Source organism: Protopterus annectens, chromosome 6.part0 (assembly GCF_019279795.1).
Source record: "Protopterus annectens isolate FY-2018-M chromosome 6.part0, PAN1.0, whole genome shotgun sequence".
NCBI classification, from domain to species: Eukaryota; Metazoa; Chordata; order Ceratodontiformes; family Protopteridae; genus Protopterus; species Protopterus annectens.
The window spans coordinates 1,563,576,681-1,563,597,117 of record NC_056737.1 but is presented as its reverse complement, the minus strand read 5'-3'; the positions used below and the strand labels follow the sequence as shown (position 1 = coordinate 1,563,597,117).

At 39.9% G+C, this 20,437-nt stretch overlaps 1 protein-coding gene across 1 annotated transcript in view; it reads left to right on the top strand.

Moving 5' to 3' along the window:
• Positions 1 to 20,437, top strand: part of HEG1 (heart development protein with EGF like domains 1) — a 556,295-nt gene that overhangs the window by 473,554 nt on the left and 62,304 nt on the right. The window contains exon 10 of the mRNA XM_044075011.1: positions 146 to 183. Within this exon, the coding sequence (XP_043930946.1) occupies positions 146 to 183 (38 nt within the window). The remainder of the gene's footprint in view (positions 1 to 145; positions 184 to 20,437) is intronic.

Here is a 20,437-nt window from a genome sequence, read left to right as displayed (position 1 = left end):
CACACACACACACACACACACACACACACACACACACACACACACACACACACACACACTCTTGTAAACACATGCACATATACATGAATATTTGTTTATCAGACAATCTGAATTCTAATTTTTGTCTCTTGTTAATTTTCAAAAGGTGTCCATTTGGTTTTGGTGGATTTAACTGCGAAAACCGTAAGTTCTCTTTTGTAGTCTATTAATTGTATTAGTAGTTCTGTGACCATAATTTATGATTACAAAAATAAAAAAGTATGTAAATTAATCATTTAAAAATCATCTTTCCTTTGAGACTGTCACAATATTAAAAAAAAAAACCTTTTAAATATAATAGTCATAGTTTCTGAAATATCTTATGGTAATATAAATACTGTGGTTAAGGACTACCTGTAATGCACCCAAGGAGTGCAATTGACTTGATCTCTGTATTCAGGGGTATATTTAAACAACAGTATGCAGTAAAACTGTTGCCTTCCTTTCACTGCCATTCTTTTTTTTTTAATTTCCTTGGCCCTACCCTAGTTGGTCCATTCCTTCCATTGAAGGTGACCAACAGGAATCTACTGGCTAGGTAAGAGTCCTATGACCCATTTGTTGCTGCCCATGGGTCCCTCATCAGCTCATTCATTCTTCTTGTGGTCAGGTAATGGGGAGAGGTCAGCTTCCATGTTCATGGGGTAGCCTATCCTGCCCCCTAAAGGCACATCCCCTCCATAACAGCAGCTCTTTCAGCTGCACTTCTGTTGCCTGCTATAGGGAACATGCTACTGGATGCCATCTTGGCTGAGTGCTAATCCACATGGGCAGTACATACTCACAGACTCACACTGCAACAGCTAGGACTGTATGTAAATATCAACGAAGTGGTAAACAAAAGCTGCCTGCATATTCCCAGTATGGATGAACTGGTGGCAGTGGTTGCCTACTCCCATCCTCTCCTGCCAGCTCTGTCAGGTACCCAAGCCTCCATGTCAGCTCCATCAGGTACCTGAGCCAAGGTTTTATCTCTCTACTTTACTGGAGCTAGTCCAATGTCATTCCTTTGACTGCTTTTAAAAGTAAAATGTGATATAGGAGTCATCCAAGCCTGTTTCAGCTTGGATAAATACTTGGGCCTCACAGTTGCCAGTACACAAGCATTAGGAATCCCACTTGAAATAATTCTGCATGTATGCTATGTTATGATTTCATATGCTGTTAAAAGATATAACTGACCACTTGATTTTATGTGGGTTTTATACATTTTATATATACACTGATATATATTTCACTTTGTCATTTACATTTGTTGGACAAAACATCATTGTGTTTGTTACAGGTATTTGGAAAACAAATTATATGCAATTTGTACTTTATGTTTTACCAAACTCCTGAGATCTGAACATTAACATGGTGTCAACTACATGTGGTACTGGCTGTTGCTCATGACTGTTTTCTCATTGCCTTTCCTATTTCACAAGTGGGATTTAGTACACATGCTGACAAGGCAGTATACCTAGAGGTTTTATTTCTGATATTTGTATCCGTGTATCTCACTACTGCTTGTTTAAATAAACAAAAGCTCTCCAGCTGCTCTTTGATGACCATCTCTATGTTTATGCCTAAAGCATTGTAAGGACGGTTGTGCCATTAGTTTACAGGTTACTGTGAAAACATGCACCTTCAGTACCTACAGTGTCATCACTGAGCTGCCGTCATTTGATTATCAAGGAACAGTTTCCTCAGAATTGATGTGACATCTGAAAGAAACCATTCATGCTCATGGTATCCCTTTGAATGAAATAGATCTGTAGACCATGAGTACTTGCAAAACTGCGATTAGGAAGTAATGAAACCATCAGTACACTACTGGGCAACAATGGCAATTGTACTAACCCAGACTAACCCTCTCCTCTTTTCTTTTTCTTATTTCTTTCTCACTTCTTCTCTATTCGTTTTCTTCCTCATATCTCTAATACCTTTCCCTTTTCGTCTCAACGCATTTTTTATCAATTTTTATGTTAAATTTCATTGTAATTAATAATATGTTTATGTCACAATAATACTTGTTTTGTAATTTTGTAATTAATATTGGAGCTTTTCTCCCCGGGCCTCTACTGAAAATGGACATATATCCAGCTAGACTAGCCCGGTCAACAAATGTAAAATAAAATAATAAAATAAAGCTTGAGAGCAAAGGAAACAGTACTGAGACTAGTAAACAATATGAGTAATCTATATTTAGACTAGGAAATGAGGCAACTAGTCAGTACTGATACTAGGGAACAATGTAAGCAGTCACACGCAAGATGAAGTAACAATACTAGCAGTCAGTACTGATACTAGGGAACAAATGTAAGTGGTCACATCCAAGATGAATTAACAATGCTAGCAGTCAGTACTGATACTAGGGAACAAATGTAAGTGGTCACACCCAAGATGAAGTAATGATACTAGGGAACAATGTAAGTGGTCACACCCAAGATGAAGTAAAAATGCTAGCAGTCAGTACTGATAGGGAATGGTGTAACCAGTAATGACTAAGGCTAGTGAAAAATGTATTGTTCAGTTCTAAAAATGAATAATGCTAGGACTAAAGTCAGCACAATCAAAAACTCTAATGACAGCAGTAAACAATATGCTGGCACCGTGAACAAACCACACTTCGACACTAATTAGCCATTTACTCTCTCCCTGGAATCACCTCCAGGAATGCATCTACATGGCCAAGCAAGTGAAGAAAGTATTCAGTTGTGTAGACCAGCATGGCCATTCCCACCATGCTGCAGTAGCGAGTACAGTCAACTGCCAAACACTAACTTGGTGGATGGGAACCACTAGACACCATGGGTAAGTTTTAAAGTGGCACCAAAAACAAAATGAAGATTGAAGGGGAGTATACACTATATACTAGGGTTAGGGGAATACTGCTTAAAATACGCTAAGGCATAGAAAAGCATAATGGTGATGGGAGACTGGACACATTCTAAAGTGTCTAGTATGGGGTATCTGGTGGTGTGAGGACCTTCTGAACACCAGGGATGAAGTGAAGTGCAGTAACAATATGGACTTTCTAAGGGTAATGGGGAGGTGGGGTGAGCCAGTAGACAACCAGGGCTGACTCTTTAAAGTAGCATAACAGCACCAACATTGTAATGGGGATCAGGGTGGGGATAAACTACTCCACCAGGGCATATTACATATGTGCCATAATGTCACAGAAGTATGACAGGGATAGGAGGAATCACACCAGGATAGGTACAAGGACTGTGGTGTGTGTGTGTGTGTGTGTGTGTGTGTGTGTGTGTGTGTGTGTGTGTGTGTGTGTGTGTGTGTGTGTGTGTGTGTGTGTGTGTGTGTGTGTGTGTGTGTGTGCATGTGAGCACATGTGTGTGGTGTGTGTGTGTGTGTGTGTGTGTGTGTGTGCATGTGAGCACGTGTGTACGTGTGAGTGTGATCACGTGCGCATGTGTGTGTGGGTGTGAGCGTGTGTGTGTGTGTGTGTGTGTGTGTGTGTGTGTGTGTGTGTGTGTGTGTGTGTGTGTGTGTGTGTGTGTGTGTGTGAGCGTCTGTGTGTGTGTGTGTGTGTGTGTATGTGTGTGTCTGTGTGTGTGTCTGTGTGTGTGTGTGTGTGTGTGTGTGTGTGTGTGTGTGTGTGTGTGTGTGTGTGTGTGTGTGTGTGTGTGTGTACAATCTATCTCACTTTCTTTATAGGGTTTTGTATAAAAGTAGCTTTCATACTTCTAAACACTTCCTGCAGTTTACTGTCATAATTTGTCAGATGTGAAAGACACATAAATTGGCCTTTCATTAAGACTCTTTCTGTGTGTGTGTGTGTGTGTGTGTGTGTGTGTGTGTGTGTGTGTGTGTGTGTGTGTGTGTGTGTGTGTGTGTGTGCACAAGTGGCCTTTTGCTTTTTTTCAGACCGTGTTTTACAGCAGCTCACTTTGTTGCTTTGGAGTGTCAGATGTGTTTTTTTATCAAGCAATAGCTGTCCATAGGGTATCATTGTACAGTTCTCATGTATGTTAAATGTGTATAAAACTGAGTTACATTTTCAAGGAAATAGTTATATTAACTTTACTACATAACAAGGATGGAAATATTTTTTGAAACACCTTTATTAACCTATCACTTAAGATATAGGCAAACATACATTTTAAAAGAAAAACAAAACAAACCATATTAACTTCTTGAGGCATCTTGAGGCAATGTTACAACTGCCTCATGTACACAGACAACCCTCTCCTCCTCCCAACAAATTCCAACACATGTGAGAGATGCAACCATATAGCCATACTGGGGGCTAAGCTCTCTCAACTCAGTACTGGCGAACCAGTTAGGAGGAGAAGGAAACCACACTCACTACAATTCCAGTCTCACATAGACCTACCACGACAGCAAACCAAACACATAAACATACAAAAACATACTCGGAGGCTCTAAATAAAAATCTGCCTAAGCAGCAGAGACCTCCAAAGCAGACACCCAAGCAACCGCTACCCCAAAACAAAACACCTGCAACAAATAGCTCACAAAGCCAGTGTGCCGTACAGTCACAGCCCTTAAGGCTAAACAACACACCTGATACACTTGTAATAGGTGACTCTATCGTCAGGCACACTGATGTCCTGCTCACCAAGCTGAACAAGGAGAAGGTCACGGTGAGCTGCCTGTTGGGCGCTAGGATCCACGACATAACACAAGCACTCAGGTCACTCCAAGGCAAGTACAAATATGACTCAGTCATTGTCCATGCTGGTATGAATGACCTGAGATGTACCTCCCTGGACTACATGAAAAGACATAGAGGAGCTCTTTGAGCATGTAGCCCAGGCCGGTATGACCCTGACCTTGAGTAGCATCTTACCCTCACCAAGAATGATGCCACAATTTGAAGACAAGATGATCAATTTCAACAATTGGCTTAAGTATTGGCGTCATTCAAAGGGGATCCAATGCCTATCAACCTGGGATGACATGCTCGACAAGCCACGATGCTTCGCTAGGGATGGCTTGCACCTGTCACCCCTGGGCTTTCGGATATTGGCAAAGGCTCTTGCTACCCCCATAGTGCCTTTTTTAGGCAAGGCTCAAAAGACAAACCCACCTCCATAGGTATCACAATGGATAAGAAACTAAGAGTAATGCTACTCAATGCCAGAAGTCTAAACCTCAAGATGCATGCACTCGAAACTCTCCTTAGCATGGAGAACATCGATATCTGTGCAGTAACAGAAACCTGGTTCAAGGCTCCGGAGAGCACCCCAGCACTACCAGGTTATACCTCATTCCATGCTTTTTGGCCCCAAAACTTGGGCCGTACGACAAAAGGAGGGGGTGTATCAATATTTGTCAAAGATACCCACACCTCCAGGTTGGTGGCACAGCACGAAGCATCAGAGACTATCCATGTGCAACTAACAGTGGGTAAAACTGCCTTCCAGTTTATAGCCTGCTACAGACCACCCTCCCAAACCCAGGAACCCCACTCGGCCTTCCTGAGAACACTGGAAAATATGAAGGTCTCTCCAAACACCATTATATTGGGCGACTTCAACTACCCAAACATAGACTGGGAGCATTACTCTAGCTCCAACACCCTAGCCCAAAGGTTCCTAGAATTTATAAACTCAAATGCTATGGAACAACTTGTTACCACTCCCACAAGAGGGGAAAACATACTGGACCTGATCATCACCAACATGGGGACTCTATGCTCCAGACCAGAAGTGTATCCCTCACTGGTAAGATCAGACCATAAACTAATCTCACTGGATATTCACATCACGACTCCACCCCCTGCCCTGAAAACCACAGTGAAAAACTTCTCTAAAGTAAATTTCACACTTCTCAAAACCGAGGTGAAATCCTTCAAAACCCCCGGGCCTGTGGAAAATACGGCCCAGACCGCAGAATCCTTTATAAATGCATTCTCTGAACACCTTCAGGAATTCATGGATCATGCAATCCCAAATAAAACCAAGACCCAATCCTCCAAAGGCAGACGTCCTGTCTGGTGGACCCCAGCCATAAACAAACTATACAATAGAAGGAGGAAGCTACTACATGATAGAGCAAAATCCCAAAAAGGGAAGGCATCTCTGATCAGTATTAGCAAAAACTACGGGCACTCATAAAATCGTCTAAGGCCAGCTTCGAGAGAAAAATTGCACAGGACACTAAGGATAATCACAAAGCTTTCTTTAGTTATGTTAGGAACCTGGGTGGGAATTCCCAGATATGCTCAGAATTAGTCCAAAATGACAAAAAATACACCGAACCCACAGACATTGCCAAAATCCTAGGTGACAGGTTCAGCGCAAACCTCCCCCCCTCCCCACCAAAAGGGCAAATATCTATCCCAGCAGAGTGCTGCCCCCCTGACATCTCAGATGCTCAGGTAAGAGCTGCCCTCTCCAAAGCAAAAAACACAGCATCAATGGAACCAGACGGTGTCCCGGGCTGCGTCCTACATGAACTCCAAGAAGAGCTAAACCCAAACATTAAACTACTGTTCAATCTCAGCCTTACTACAGGATATGTACCCAAAGAGTGGCGTACAGCAACAGTGGTCCCTCTCCACAAAGGTGGTGCCTCAACAGATCCTGGAAACTATCACCCCACAAGCCTGACTAGCGTGGTCTGCAAAGCTATGGAAAGGATCATCATGGACCTCATAAATAAAGATATTGGGGACCTACAGACACTGGATCCTACCCAGTTCGGCTATGTTAAGGGCAGATCCTGCCTCTTAAACCTGGTTGATTTCTTTGAAACAGTCACCAAGGCCATTGATGAGGGGAAGGTGGTCCACACAGCCTACCTGGACCTCGCAAAAGCCTTTGATACAATACCCCACTTGGGCATTATAGATAAGCTCACCAGCTTAAATATAAACCCCTATGTCACTAGATGGGTTGCAAACTGGCTCAAGGACAGAACCCACATGGTTATAATTGCTGGAGCCATGTCAGACTCCAAACCAGTTACAAGAGGCATCCCACAAGGCTCAGTCCTGGGACCTCTCTTGTTCGGTATATATTTCTCGGAGGTACAGGCCAACATGGAAGGACTGTGGCTGACTAAGTTCGCAGATGACTGCAAACTGGGCACCATAATCGACTCTCCAGCCGACACAAGCATCCTCCAAAAGGGCCTCATAGAAACAGACAACTGGTGCCAGAGCCATGGCCTCAAGCTAAACGCCAAAAAGTGTATAGTCATCCCCTTTGGCAAAAACAAAGTGCCCACAAATTACCATATAGGTGGTAATCCATTAAGTACAGAAGAAGTAATTAGGGACATGGGGACCCAAGTTGATAGCAATCTCTCATTTGACAACCACGTGGCCAAAGTGGTTAGAAAAACATTTTATATAGCCCACCTAATCATGAAGGGATTCACATCTAGATCGGGGAGGTCATCGTGCCTCTTTACTCATCCCTCATCAGGCCTATAATTGAGTACAATGCCCCTTTTGGGATGTACCTTACCAGACACCTGCAGCAACTGGAAAGACCCCAAAAGTACCTCACTAAGAGGATCAAAGGGCTCAAACAGATGCCATATGCTGCCTAGTTAAAGAAACTCCAGCTCTACTCAGTGGCATACCGCCTGCTCAGAGGCGATCTGTGCCTGACGTATAAAGCCATGTCCAACCCGAAATTAATGGACATGCTGCACCTCAGAAAATCCAAATCCCATCGAGCTACGCGCTCAAGAGACTTGAACCTCAGCACTGAAATAAATAGGACATACTGGAGGGACAGATTCATAACCCAGAGGCTCCCTTCACTCTGGAATAAAATCCCAGTCCAGGTTAGGCAGAGTCCCTCATTGACTCTCTTCAAGAGGAATCTTGATGAGTGGATGGGAGATCGTAGGTTTACCCCGGGTATCACTTCTGTGTCACTGTTAGACAGAGGCACAGTATACTAACCTCGAAAAAGGGCATAGCAAAATTAATTTAAAATGGGTGTCGAAAGTCAAACACACTCTGGCTAGGCTTATAAATGCCCTAGGGCAGATAGCCTAGTATGAACCTATGAACATATGAACCTATGAACATTTTTTTCCATTAACATGCATTATACATCACATATCTTTTCTTTTTTTTCAACTATAATCAGTCCAACATTACATAAATTGCTGAAGCCCTGTCTTCCATGTATTCTTAACACAATTTCCATTTGTTTTTATGCAATTTGTTCCTTCCCTTTTCTAAAGATCCCTTTCCAGTTCTTGTATCTCTTTTATAATATTCAGTACTTCAGTTACAGTTGGTTTAGACGTTAGATTTCCATTTTCTGGTAATTACTTTTTGGCACCACAAGGATGGAAGTATTCATCATAAAATATAGAATTAACTAATGGTTTCACAAAAACCCAACTACCCATTAACTAAAAAATAATCTATGATATACAGCTAGCCTTTTGACAAAACTTTATATATTTTTCATAAGAATGCTGTCACTTTGCTATGAGTTCACTCATGCAGTTTTTTGTTCTGTTTAGTGATTGGAGTTTACTGTTTAACTTGTGAGTGAAGGTTTGTTTAAAAAAGCAGACTTATTTTAGAATTCTCTAAACTACCTATCACATTGCAGGAGAAGTTATGAGCATATTTAATTTTATATTATAGTATTTTTGGACATCCTAAACATTGTCATGTGACTGTGGAATGTAAATTGCTACAGTTAAGCAATAAATCTGATTGTACTGTAGTATATTGCGTGTTTCAGAGATTCAGTAACCCATGATATGTGTTCATTCACCAAGTCTTCAAAGATCCCTTCCGATATTCACATCACGACTCCACCCCCTGCCCTGAAACCCACAGTGAAAAACTTCTCTAAAGCAAATTTCACACTTCTCAAAACCAAGGTGAAATCCTTCAAAACCCCCGGGCCTGTGGAAAATACGGCCCAGAATGCAGAATCCTTTATAAATGCATTCTCTGAACACCTTCAGGAATGCATGGATCATGCAATCCCAAATAAAACCAAGACCCAATCCTCCAAAGGCAGACGCCCTGTCTGGTGGACCCCAGCCATAAACAAACTATACAATAGAAGGAGGAAGCTACTACATGATAGAGCAAAATCCCAAAAAGGGAAGGCATCTCTGATCAGTATTAGCAAAAAACTACGGGCACTCATAAAATCGTCTAAGGCCAGCTTCGTGAGAAAAATTGCACAGGACACTAAGGATAATCACAAAGCTTTCTTTAGTTATGTTAGGAACCTGGGTGGGAATTCCCAGATATGCTCAGAATTAGTCCAAAATGACAAAAAATACACCGAACCCACAGACATTGCCAAAATCCTAGGTGACAGGTTCAGCGCAAACCTCCCCCCCTCCCCACCAAAAGGGCAAATATCTATCCCAGCAGAGTGCTGCCCCCCTGACATCTCAGATGCTCAGGTAAGAGCTGCCCTCTCCAAAGCAAAAAACACAGCATCAATGGAACCAGACGGTGTCCCGGGCTGCGTCCTACATGAATTCCAAGAAGAGCTAAACCCAAAGATTAAACTACTGTTCAATCTCAGCCTTACTAGAGGATATGTACCCAAAGAGTGGAGTACAGCAACAGTGGTCCCTCTCCACAAAGGTGGTGCCTCAACAGATCCTGGAAACTATCACCCCACAAGCCTGACTAGCGTGGTCTGCAAAGCTATGGAAAGGATCATCATGGACCTCATAAATAAAGATATTGGGGACCTACAGACACTGGATCCTACCCAGTTCGGCTATGTTAAGGGCAGATCCTGCCTCTTAAACCTGGTTGATTTCTTTGAAACAGTCACCAAGGCCATTGATGAGGGGAAGGTGGTCCACACAGCCTACCTGGACCTCGCAAAAGCCTTTGATACAATACCCCACTTGGGCATTATAGATAAGCTCACCAGCTTAAATATAAACCCTATGTCACTAGATGGGTTGCAAACTGGCTCAAGGACAGAACCCACATGGTTATAATTGCTGGAGCCATGTCAGACTCCAAACCAGTTACAAGAGGCATCCCACAAGGCTCAGTCCTGGGACCTCTCTTGTTCGGTATATATTTCTCGGAGGTACAGGCCAACACGGAAGGACTGTGGCTGACTAAGTTCGCAGATGACTGCAAACTGGGCACCATAATCGACTCTCCAGCCGACACAAGCATCCTCCAAAAGGGCCTCATAGAAACAGACAACTGGTGCCAGAGCCATGGCCTCAAGCTAAACGCCAAAAAGTGTATAGTCATCCCCTTTGGCAAAAACAAAGTGCCCACAAATTACCATATAGGTGGTAATCCATTAAGTACAGAAGAAGTAATTAGGGACATGGGGACCCAAGTTGATAGCAATCTCTCATTTGACAACCACGTGGCCAAAGTGGTTAGAAAAACATTTTATATAGCCCACCTAATCATGAAGGGATTCACATCTAGATCGGGGAGGTCATCGTGCCTCTTTACTCATCCCTCATCAGGCCTATAATTGAGTACAATGCCCCTTTTGGGATGTACTTTACCAGACACCTGCAGCAACTGGAAAGACCCCAAAAGTACCTCACCAAGAGGATCAAAGGGCTCAAACAGATGCCATATGCTGCCCGGTTAAAGAAACTCCAGCTCTACTCAGTGCACCTCAGAAAATCCAAATCCCATCGAGCTACGCGCTCAAGAGACTTGAACCTCAGCACTGAAATAAATAGGACATGCTGGAGGGACAGATTCATAACCCAGAGGCTCCCTTCACTCTGGAATAAAATCCCAGTCCAGGTTAGGCAGAGTCCCTCATTGACTCTCTTCAAGAGGAATCTTGATGAGTGGATGGGAGATCGTAGGTTTACCCCGGGTATCACTTCTGTGTCACTGTTAGACAGAGGCACAGTATACTAACCTCGAAAAAGGGCATAGCAAAATTTATTTAAAATGGGTGGCGAAAGCCAAATACACTCTGGCTAGGCTTATAAATGCCCTAGGGCAGATAGCCTAGTATGAACCTATGAACATATGAACCTATGAACATTTTTTTCCATTAACATGCATTATACATCACATATCTTTTCTTTTTTTTCAACTATAATCAGTCCAACATTACATAAATTGCTGAAGCCCTGTCTTCCATGTATTCTTAACACAATTTCCATTTGTTTTTATGCAATTTGTTCCTTCCCTTTTCTAAAGATCCCTTTCCAGTTCTTGTGTCTCTTTTATAATATTCAGTACTTCAGTTACAGTTAGTTTAGACGTTAGATTTCCATTTTCTGGCAATTACTTTTTGGCACCACAAGGATGGAAGTATTCATCATAAAATATAGAATTAACTAATGGTTTCACAAAAACCCAACTACCCATTAACTAAAAAATAATCTATGATATACAGCTAGCCTCTTGACAAAACTTTATATATTTTTCATAAGAATGCTGTCACTTTGCTATGAGTTCACTCATGCAGTTTTTTGTTCTGTTTAGTGATTGGAGTTTACTGTTTAACTTGTGAGTGAAGGTTTGTTTAAAAAAGCAGACTTATTTTAGAATTCTCTAAACTACCTATCACATTGCAGGAGAAGTTATGAGCATATTTAATTTTATATTATAGTATTTTTGGACATCCTAAACATTGTCATGTGACTGTGGAATGTAAATTGCTACAGTTAAGCAATAAATCTGATTGTACTGTAGTATATTGCGTGTTTCAGAGATTCAGTAACCCATGATATGTGTTCATTCAGCTAGATCTGACCAAGTTATTGCAAGATAGAGATATATGTATGGCAGTCAACAGAAATGTTAAAAGGAAAATTATTTTCCTGAAGCAGATGTTTAGGAGAAGAAGCACATTTTATTATTTTTATCTTACTGATGGTTTGTTTAACTTACAGACATGAACAGAAGTTAAATATAGTTTTGCAGACCTAACCTAATAATCCAGTAAGGAGCATGATTGATTGTTAAATAGTGATAGTTAATCAGGCAGAAACACAACTTCAGAAGGAAGGTATTGTTTCACATACACACACACACACACAAATATGCATATTTATATGTATATAAACATTGTGCAGAGAATATGAAACAGGAGAGAAACATGCATCAGAAGAAATTGCATGGATTTACCAGTTAGATAAACCAGGGTGCATTGTGTGGGCAAGTGAGTTGCTCAGTCATACAGTAAGCAAATAGAAGCTGAGAGGATCAAACCCAGTACCGAAGGATGCTGCTTGCTAACACCTCATATAATTAATCATCTGGACTAAACTACCAGATGATGCATTAAAGACAAGCTCTTTACAAATTTTCATGAAAACATGGCTTGGGAAGATGATACTAGTAGCAAGAAGAAAACATAAAAAATGAGGCATACAGATGTATTTATTTATTTTTAATACATTATCAAAGAGGAAGAGGTGCAGCACTGGGGTTTAAATGACGGATATATTAACATTTTTGCATTTAAGTTCTGCTGAGCCTATGCCAGCATGATCAATTCAGTGAACCTTAATAAAATAATTTAAGTAAACATCCAGCTCGTATTTTTTATTTTTATTCTTTCTAAAGGTAGTCTGCTAGTGAAGACAAGACTATGAGTCAAGGAGGAGAGAGACAGAGTTTAGGTAAAGTGCATCATGACAGTATGAAAGGGTTCAGCTCACCATTATAAAGATCATTGTTCAGGCCTTAGAAGAAAAATGTATGTTAAAAGACTATAACCAAGAACTGATATTCTCTGCATGATCACAGACCTAATTTCTATCTTAATCTTTAACAAAAAAGATGCAGCTCCAGGCAAATAGCGTGTCCGTTACCGAACGATAAAATATCTGATAAATCCACAAACTCATACACGGTAAACGGACCACATAGGCTTCAGGAAAATCAAAACAGGACTTGTATAAAGTAAAGAACTAAAGCTCAAATATATAAAAAAAACAACGAACGTTCTTTATTTAGGTACAGTTAGCGCTTTCACCTCCTTGGCTTCATCAGACTGTATCCATACCTCATATAACAGTCCTTTACAGACTATATTAAAGAAACGTAGATTGAGAAAAAGTGTTATGAAAAGAAAATGAACAGCATTTTAAGGTTTTATATAGTTGATCTATTTTTATATATGCACATATATGTTTGTACAAAATATACATATATATATATATATATATATATTTTATATTTTTAGGATAATATTTTTACATTTAGATTTTTCCCTGCTTTTTTGTTTACCAATTTTTATTTGAATATGATGATTTATTGTGTTTTCTGTGTGCTCGGGAATATGCAATCAGTATGTTTGGGTTTCAGATGTAAATAAAAATTTTCAACACTAGGGGGTTAATTGGATGTAAAAAACACATATATAAAGGACTGTTATATGAGGTATGGATACAGTCTGATGAAGCCAAGGAGGTGAAAGCGCTAACTGTACCTAAATAAAGAACGTTCATTGTTTTTTTATATATTTGAGCTTTAGTTCTTTACTTTATACGAGTCCTGTTTTGATTTTCCTGAAGCCTATGTGGTCCGTTTACCGTGTATGAGTTTGTGGATTTATCTATCTTAATCTTGATATGTCCCTATGTGACAGAACTGTCTAAAGGAAAGTTTATGGTTAGCATTTGGTAAAAAATAATTTTAGAGTAAAAATAAATAATTTGTGAATACAGTAAGTCTGTCAATTAGTCAGTAGGTTTATTGATACAGAAGAGGAAACAAAATGCCAGCAATCTGTCATTTGTGATATGGAATGATATCTTATTTGCTGTCTAAGTGTATAAGAAAGCTGATTGTGGTGAGTAAGTTAAGGGTAAACATGATACATTTAAGGTGCATATGTCATGGTATTAACTAGTCAAGTAACAGGGTGGAACTGGGCACAATTATCATTACTTGCAGTGCTAGCATAGGTGGAAAAGTCATGGGTGGCAGATATGATGGCCATATAGACAGCTAAGATGACGAGGGAGACAGAGATCACATTCCCCACTGACTGAATGCAGCTTTCATAGGTGGAACACTGACTGTGGACACCATGTGGTCCACAGTTTCAAGACTCAAGGCATCTTATTCACGTTATGGTGTTCACATGAAGAGCATTTATAAAACCCTGCTGTGCCCCTGTTGTGCCCCCTGTGTGATGTTCCAGCAGATTGTTGTTGTCAAAGACCTCATAAACAGGCATGGGTAGGTGTTCCTCTTGGTATAGCTACAGGATACTGTAATGAAACACTATAATACATCACTTGGTTTGCCTTGTATATTGTGTCCACTGTGGAGCCAGATGAGGGTTAGTCATGGCTTTCTGACTGTCACTGCCCTGGGGCAGGTATAGAGAGTATGTCAGTGCACATCTATCCCTATCACATCCACTGAGGACAGTTGCTCACATCATAAGGGGTGCAACAATGGCTGCCACTTTGGCTACCACTACCCTCAACAGGCATGACTACTCTAGGTCCCAATACTCCATGTCTCTCTACATCCATTTTCAGGATGTCTCTCAGTCCCTGAAACAGCTGCATTTCTTACACAGGCCATGTAGCATACTCAGCATCTCTGACTTGGTATGAATGGTGCAATCTGTGCCGGGATTACCATCCTGTGCAATCAATGATTGATACCAAGTGTGACACCCATGTTTACTCACCTCTGCCTTGTGCTGGGTACATGCACCTCACAGGCCTTGTGGGCCATTATTGCCATCTGTGGTGATGCTACTTATGTAGCTCAGCTGGGGCTTACCGGGATGGTACATCCTGCACTGAACACAGGGAATTCCGGAAGCTCATCTCACTTCTGTTCTGCTATCTCAGTGAGTGATGTGTGTTCTTCACTGTTAATGTCACTGACCTTGTCATGGTGCACCTCTCAAAATATGGTGACCACAGTTTTTATTTGAAATGATTTCCTGTGAATCTGTCTTTGCAAGTGCTATAATGTATGTATCTGTCCATTACAGGACTGAGAGTTCATATAAGTGTGCAGATGTACACAGCCACTGTGTAACCTGCGCACACTACTGTTAATGTGCATCTTTGTACCATTCTGCCTTGTGATGTGCATCACACAGTGTCCTGTTTATGTGGCTATGCACATTAAAAGGCTATCAGTTTTCACCTGATTTGGACTGGCAGTGTGGACATAGCATGGTGTGCAAGATCCTACTATTCTCAAAAAGCCAAACAGTTGCAGAACAAAGCTTAGTTCATAAAACCAAGACTGGATCCAGTATGAGACAAACCAAGCAATGCTAATACTGAACAAGTGTCTAATAAAACAAAGCTTTCAGGTCAAACAAACCCTTCATCAGTGTATAAAATACTAACACATACTAACCATTTTTATGTACTATCAAAAATCACACAGCCATTAATTATTCAATTAAACAATCAATCTGAGTTAAAAACAATAGTTACAGAAGCACAGAACTCTATTTCAAACACATTTGTTTATACCTTAGTACAGGTTTTAAAGAAACAGTCTGGTTTGAACCTTGTAATACATCAGCACAAAGGCGTATTATCCATTGATATCCCTTCATCTCTAGCTTATTGTTAAGATCTCCCCCTCATATATCCTTACATAATCTGTCTATCAGCCTAAAAGAGAATTTATGTACATTTCCATATGTACTGATATGCTTAGCCAAGGAATTAGTGTCAATATTTCTTCTTATTCTGAATGGTGCTCAGTTATTCTTTCCTTCAGTTTTCTGGTAGATTTCCCAACATAAAATGCCTGACATCTATTACAGGTAGTCAGGTATATTATATTCATTGTAACACATGTTGCTAAGCCAGAAAATGTATAATTCTTCCTAGTTATAGGGTGTTGAAAAGTACTATATTTGTTAATGACTTGACAATGATTTTACTATGCCTCCAGCATAGTGACAACAAGGAGTGCCTGCTGGGGAAATATGAGGTCTCCTTTTACAGAACTGATGGTCACTAAGACAATGAATTATGCCACTGACATCACTTACTCTTGTGTGTGGAAGTACAACAATATTAACCTGCTGAGATTCCACCCAGACCTCCTCTGCTAGTGAGAGAAATATGCTACAGAGAAGGAGCCTTGTTATTGTAATTACTCTGTACTTGGTTTAGCACTGTACATTATACCTCACACTTAGAGCTGTCACTGTCTTTTGTTATCATGGATTATGCTCACTGATTACCATTTGTTTTATATTTTCTAGTGGCCTAGGGGATACAAATAAAATTGTGTAAGGGCCAGGGTGAAATTATTACGAAATTTCAGTCATGCACAATGTGGCATGCAGTAAGGAAACTGAATGTGACAAGAATACCACAGAGGAAAAACATGCTTTTTTTTTTTTTTTTACACATGTAATGTATGGATCAGAAAATCACTTGGGGAAAAGGAAATATGCAGGGCATAGCTGGTCTTTAAAGAGATGTCCATCAAGCACACTTGTATAGGAATCCAAAGACTTCAGAAATAGATGTAAAAACTTTCACAGAGTTTTACGTAAGTTAAATAACATGCCATTTATAACTAAACCATATGTGTTACTCCAGATTTGCGAAGACTTTTATGTACCACTGATACAGAGAAGAAACTACTATCAATTATACTTATACTGTGGCTCATTCAGATGCCCCCAAAATATCCCTGTTTTCAATAAACATTTGCGTCTCACCAGTAAAACTATGAGTTGATTAAGATCACTTCATAATTGATATTGAAAGTTATGGGATGTGTGTGTACAGTTTACAGGCTGTTAGGGCATTATTTCTATCCCTTAATGCTGCCCGTAGTTTACTCATGAATCTTCAGACAGATCAATGTCTTACTTAGCATCTTGTAATCCAGAGGAACTGTTACTACTACACAGACAAAAACTTTTTTAATGTACTTCAGTACAGTACTGCAACTTCCCTGAAAAAGGAGGGATGATTGTATGAGTGTGTGTGTGTGTGTGTGTGTGTGTGTGTGTGTGTGTGTGTGTGTGTGTGTGTGTGTGTGTGTGCACGTGTGTGTATACATCTGGGTTATTATTGCATGGACTGATGGGGGACTGCTAGCTCAGTTGGTCTTAACTACACTTGTATTTGAATCAGATGCCTAATAGTGAGCCACTAATTAGATGCTGTTCATCATGGCTTTATGGTATCTTTGAATCATGGACTGTCATCATGACAGTGTGGGGTACTGCTACATTGCCTAGATAGTACTGGCTGTGCCATTTTTTTGGTAACCCTAGCCAGTTCAGGGAGATATCACAAAAGGAAATATTGAACTGATAAATGGTATTGCCTTTGGAGCAGCATAGCAGCAAAAAAAGGAGGGGGGGGGGCAGTGCTGAGCCATAGAGAAACATTTAAATTTACCTTCTGTTCCAGTGACTTGCATGTTTGCAGGAAATGTGCTTTTTTTGATGCAGGCAACCTGATTTCACTTAAGGTGAGTACTAAAAATGGACTTATTTTATGTTATTTATTTTAATTTCAAGTAATCTTTAGTATTTTATCATTTAGCCATGTGGTAATGGTGACATGGTCAGAACTCATACTGTGAAGGTATGCTTGGCCTGAACAGTGTCATTTGTACATGATAAAGCTTTCAAATCAGGGTGTCCAGTGGTAAGAGAAGTAATGAATTCAGATGTTAATACAGATTCCTGAATGAAGCAGCTAGAGAGCACAGGACTCTCATTTTGGAAGTACATTTGGAGAAATAATTGAAGTACTAATTCATGGCGTCCTGTTGAAGGCCATATTTAGAAGTGTCTTAATAGGAGAATAGGTCAGAGAAAGAGATAAATGCTATTTGCAAGTGAGCAAGCATCACTATTTGGTTTATGCTGACATGAAATGTACTACACGTGTCATTACTACCGGTAGACCATTTCAGCAATGCATTTATGTTTAAAATGTCTCTTATTTTATCTCTGAGATTAACAGCAGAGAAAGTGCATTTTTTATATTTTTATTTTATATATTTTTTTTAATTTTGAGCATGATCACTCCTCTTTGAATTCCATGCCCATCACAGAATACAATACCTCCTTTGGGATGAATTTACTAGACATATTAGGCAGTTGGAGAGACCCCAGAGGTTTATTACAAAAATGATCACAGGCCTAAAAGATCCGAGCTACTAGGATAAGTCAGAGGCACTGTCCCTGTATTCAGCATCCCACAGACTCCATAGTGACAATGTCTAATTTGCTTTTGGGGCCATTAAGAATCCAACAGTCCAAGACCTCTGATATCTCCACAAATCAAGCAATCCAGCAAAGACTAGAACTAAACACTTCTAAATATGGCCTTCAACAGGATCCTTCAGAAAATAAACAAATCATGTAGGAGAGGCAGATTCATTGTGCAATGACTACCACTGTAAACAAATCTGTATTCCTGATCAACCAATGTGACACACTGTCTTCCTTTATGAAGGTTTTAGAAAATTGTATGGGTAGTCAGAAATGTACCCACAACATGACTGGCCTAATACTCCTTAAAAAGGAGGTAAGGTCTATGGGTGAGTACTGGCAAGGTGTAAATGGCACATGACCCAGTTGCCTCTATGATTCTGTGATTTTATGATTTTATGGTGTAACCTTGGATGGAAGATATGTAGGTAAAGGGATGTGGGCAGTGCGACAGGGTTTCTACCCCTGTAAAAATGCTTATTTTAATTTTCTAGATTTTTAATCTGAAAGGAAACCTTTGCTCCTTGAACAGGTTGGTTAAAGCCTATACATAGTTGCAGTAGCAACTATTATGCTGAAAGGTATGAGTAGTTGTGTTTAAAGCTTGTTCATTCTTATCAGTCATAGCAGATGTTGCCTGGTTCCACTGTACTTGGGGTATGTGAAGGTGAAAAATCTTGCATCTGTGCTGCACCCAGCTCTGAATAAAATATTGAGCATTGTAGGGGAAGCCGTATTTACAAAAATTAGGTCCTGGACAGCTTTGCAGCATGTGTGGCTTGTGAGTGAGAACAGGGGTTTGTCTGTACTGTATCTGCTGTGTGCGTCTCTCTCTCTCTCAGTACAGATTGAGGGTTGCATAGCAGACTTTATTTACTTAGTGTTCTTGGCAGTGAGAGGAGGTAGAAGCATTATTAATAAGTATTAAATTCAGAGAATCTGTGATTAATAATGACAGATGATAACATTCTGGAGAACTATTAATATTTTTTCCAGTACACAGGCTTTTATAAAATGAGAGTAGAAACCTAACTTCTGTCCCGTTGAGAGAATGAACTTGGTCACTCAGTTTAGTTATTTTAGTTACTTGAAAAATCAATAAGTAGCAAATTAATTTGCGCAATGTTGACTAAATAAAAAGTTGTTAGAGAGGGTACTGAAGATGAGAGGAGGAAAGAGAGAGAGAGAGAGGAAGTTACTGGATATCTCAGGCCATCTGGAGGTGACCGAAAAGGAAGAAAGTTTGCTGCTAATACATACTTATTTCAAGAATATTTCTGGATTTTTTCAGTGAAGATATTTTTCTGTTTTCAAAACAGGAGCTATTGTTTTTAACTTGTTTTTGCAGGCATTTATTATGACAACATAGGAAGCTTGGTTTATATCTCTTTGTATTAACAATTTTATTTGAGTTTCCCACTAGCTTTCTGTTGTCTAGACAGCCAATCAAAAAGACACTGCTTTTATAGCAGTGAACAAATGTATTTTTTGCAACTGCAAAAGGATACTTATAAGGAAGTAAGATATGCATTCAGAATTCCTACTACTAAAACACCATCACTAACAGGATGTCAGCAAAGATTATAACAGCCTCCATGGCTGCCTGGATGATGGCCCTTTGGTCGACTCCCTCCGTTATGTTAGCAAACTGCCAACAGCAGGTGAAGATGTGCTCAAGACACATAGGGGAAAGCGTAACAGTGTCAGGTATAGTGGCAAATAACAGCAAAAAAAAAATCCTCATCCAATTTAAAGACAGTCTGAAACATTTTCTAAACACAAATGTTGTCATCAGTTTAAATGACAAAGCAATTACTTTCCCATTAAGAATATAGGCCATGCTCCTTTTTATTACATTTTTATGCTTTATTGTAGCTAACCACTTAACCAGATTCAGAGAAATTTTGCATATTCATGGTGTAGTAAAAGCACTTCTTTTCTAAAACTTATCTTTTTGTGTTTGTTATATGCTGTATATTTTTAACTATGCAATTTAGTATATTTATGAGTACAATGAGACATTCTGAGGTGTGGCATTATGCTGCAATAATGTTCTTTTCAGGTACTTTCAGTGGGCACAGGACATTTCTTTGTGCCCACATCACAAGATGACAACAAACCTCTGTGAAAGGGTTGGTACTGTGAATCGCATGGCTAAAAGTCACTTCTTCAAATCACCTGCTCTAAAGGCTTTACTTAATAGAGTATAATAAATTATGTTGATATTTGCGTAGGTTTCACTTCTTACTTAGGAAGTTAAGATTGCAAGTAGTTGCTTGATA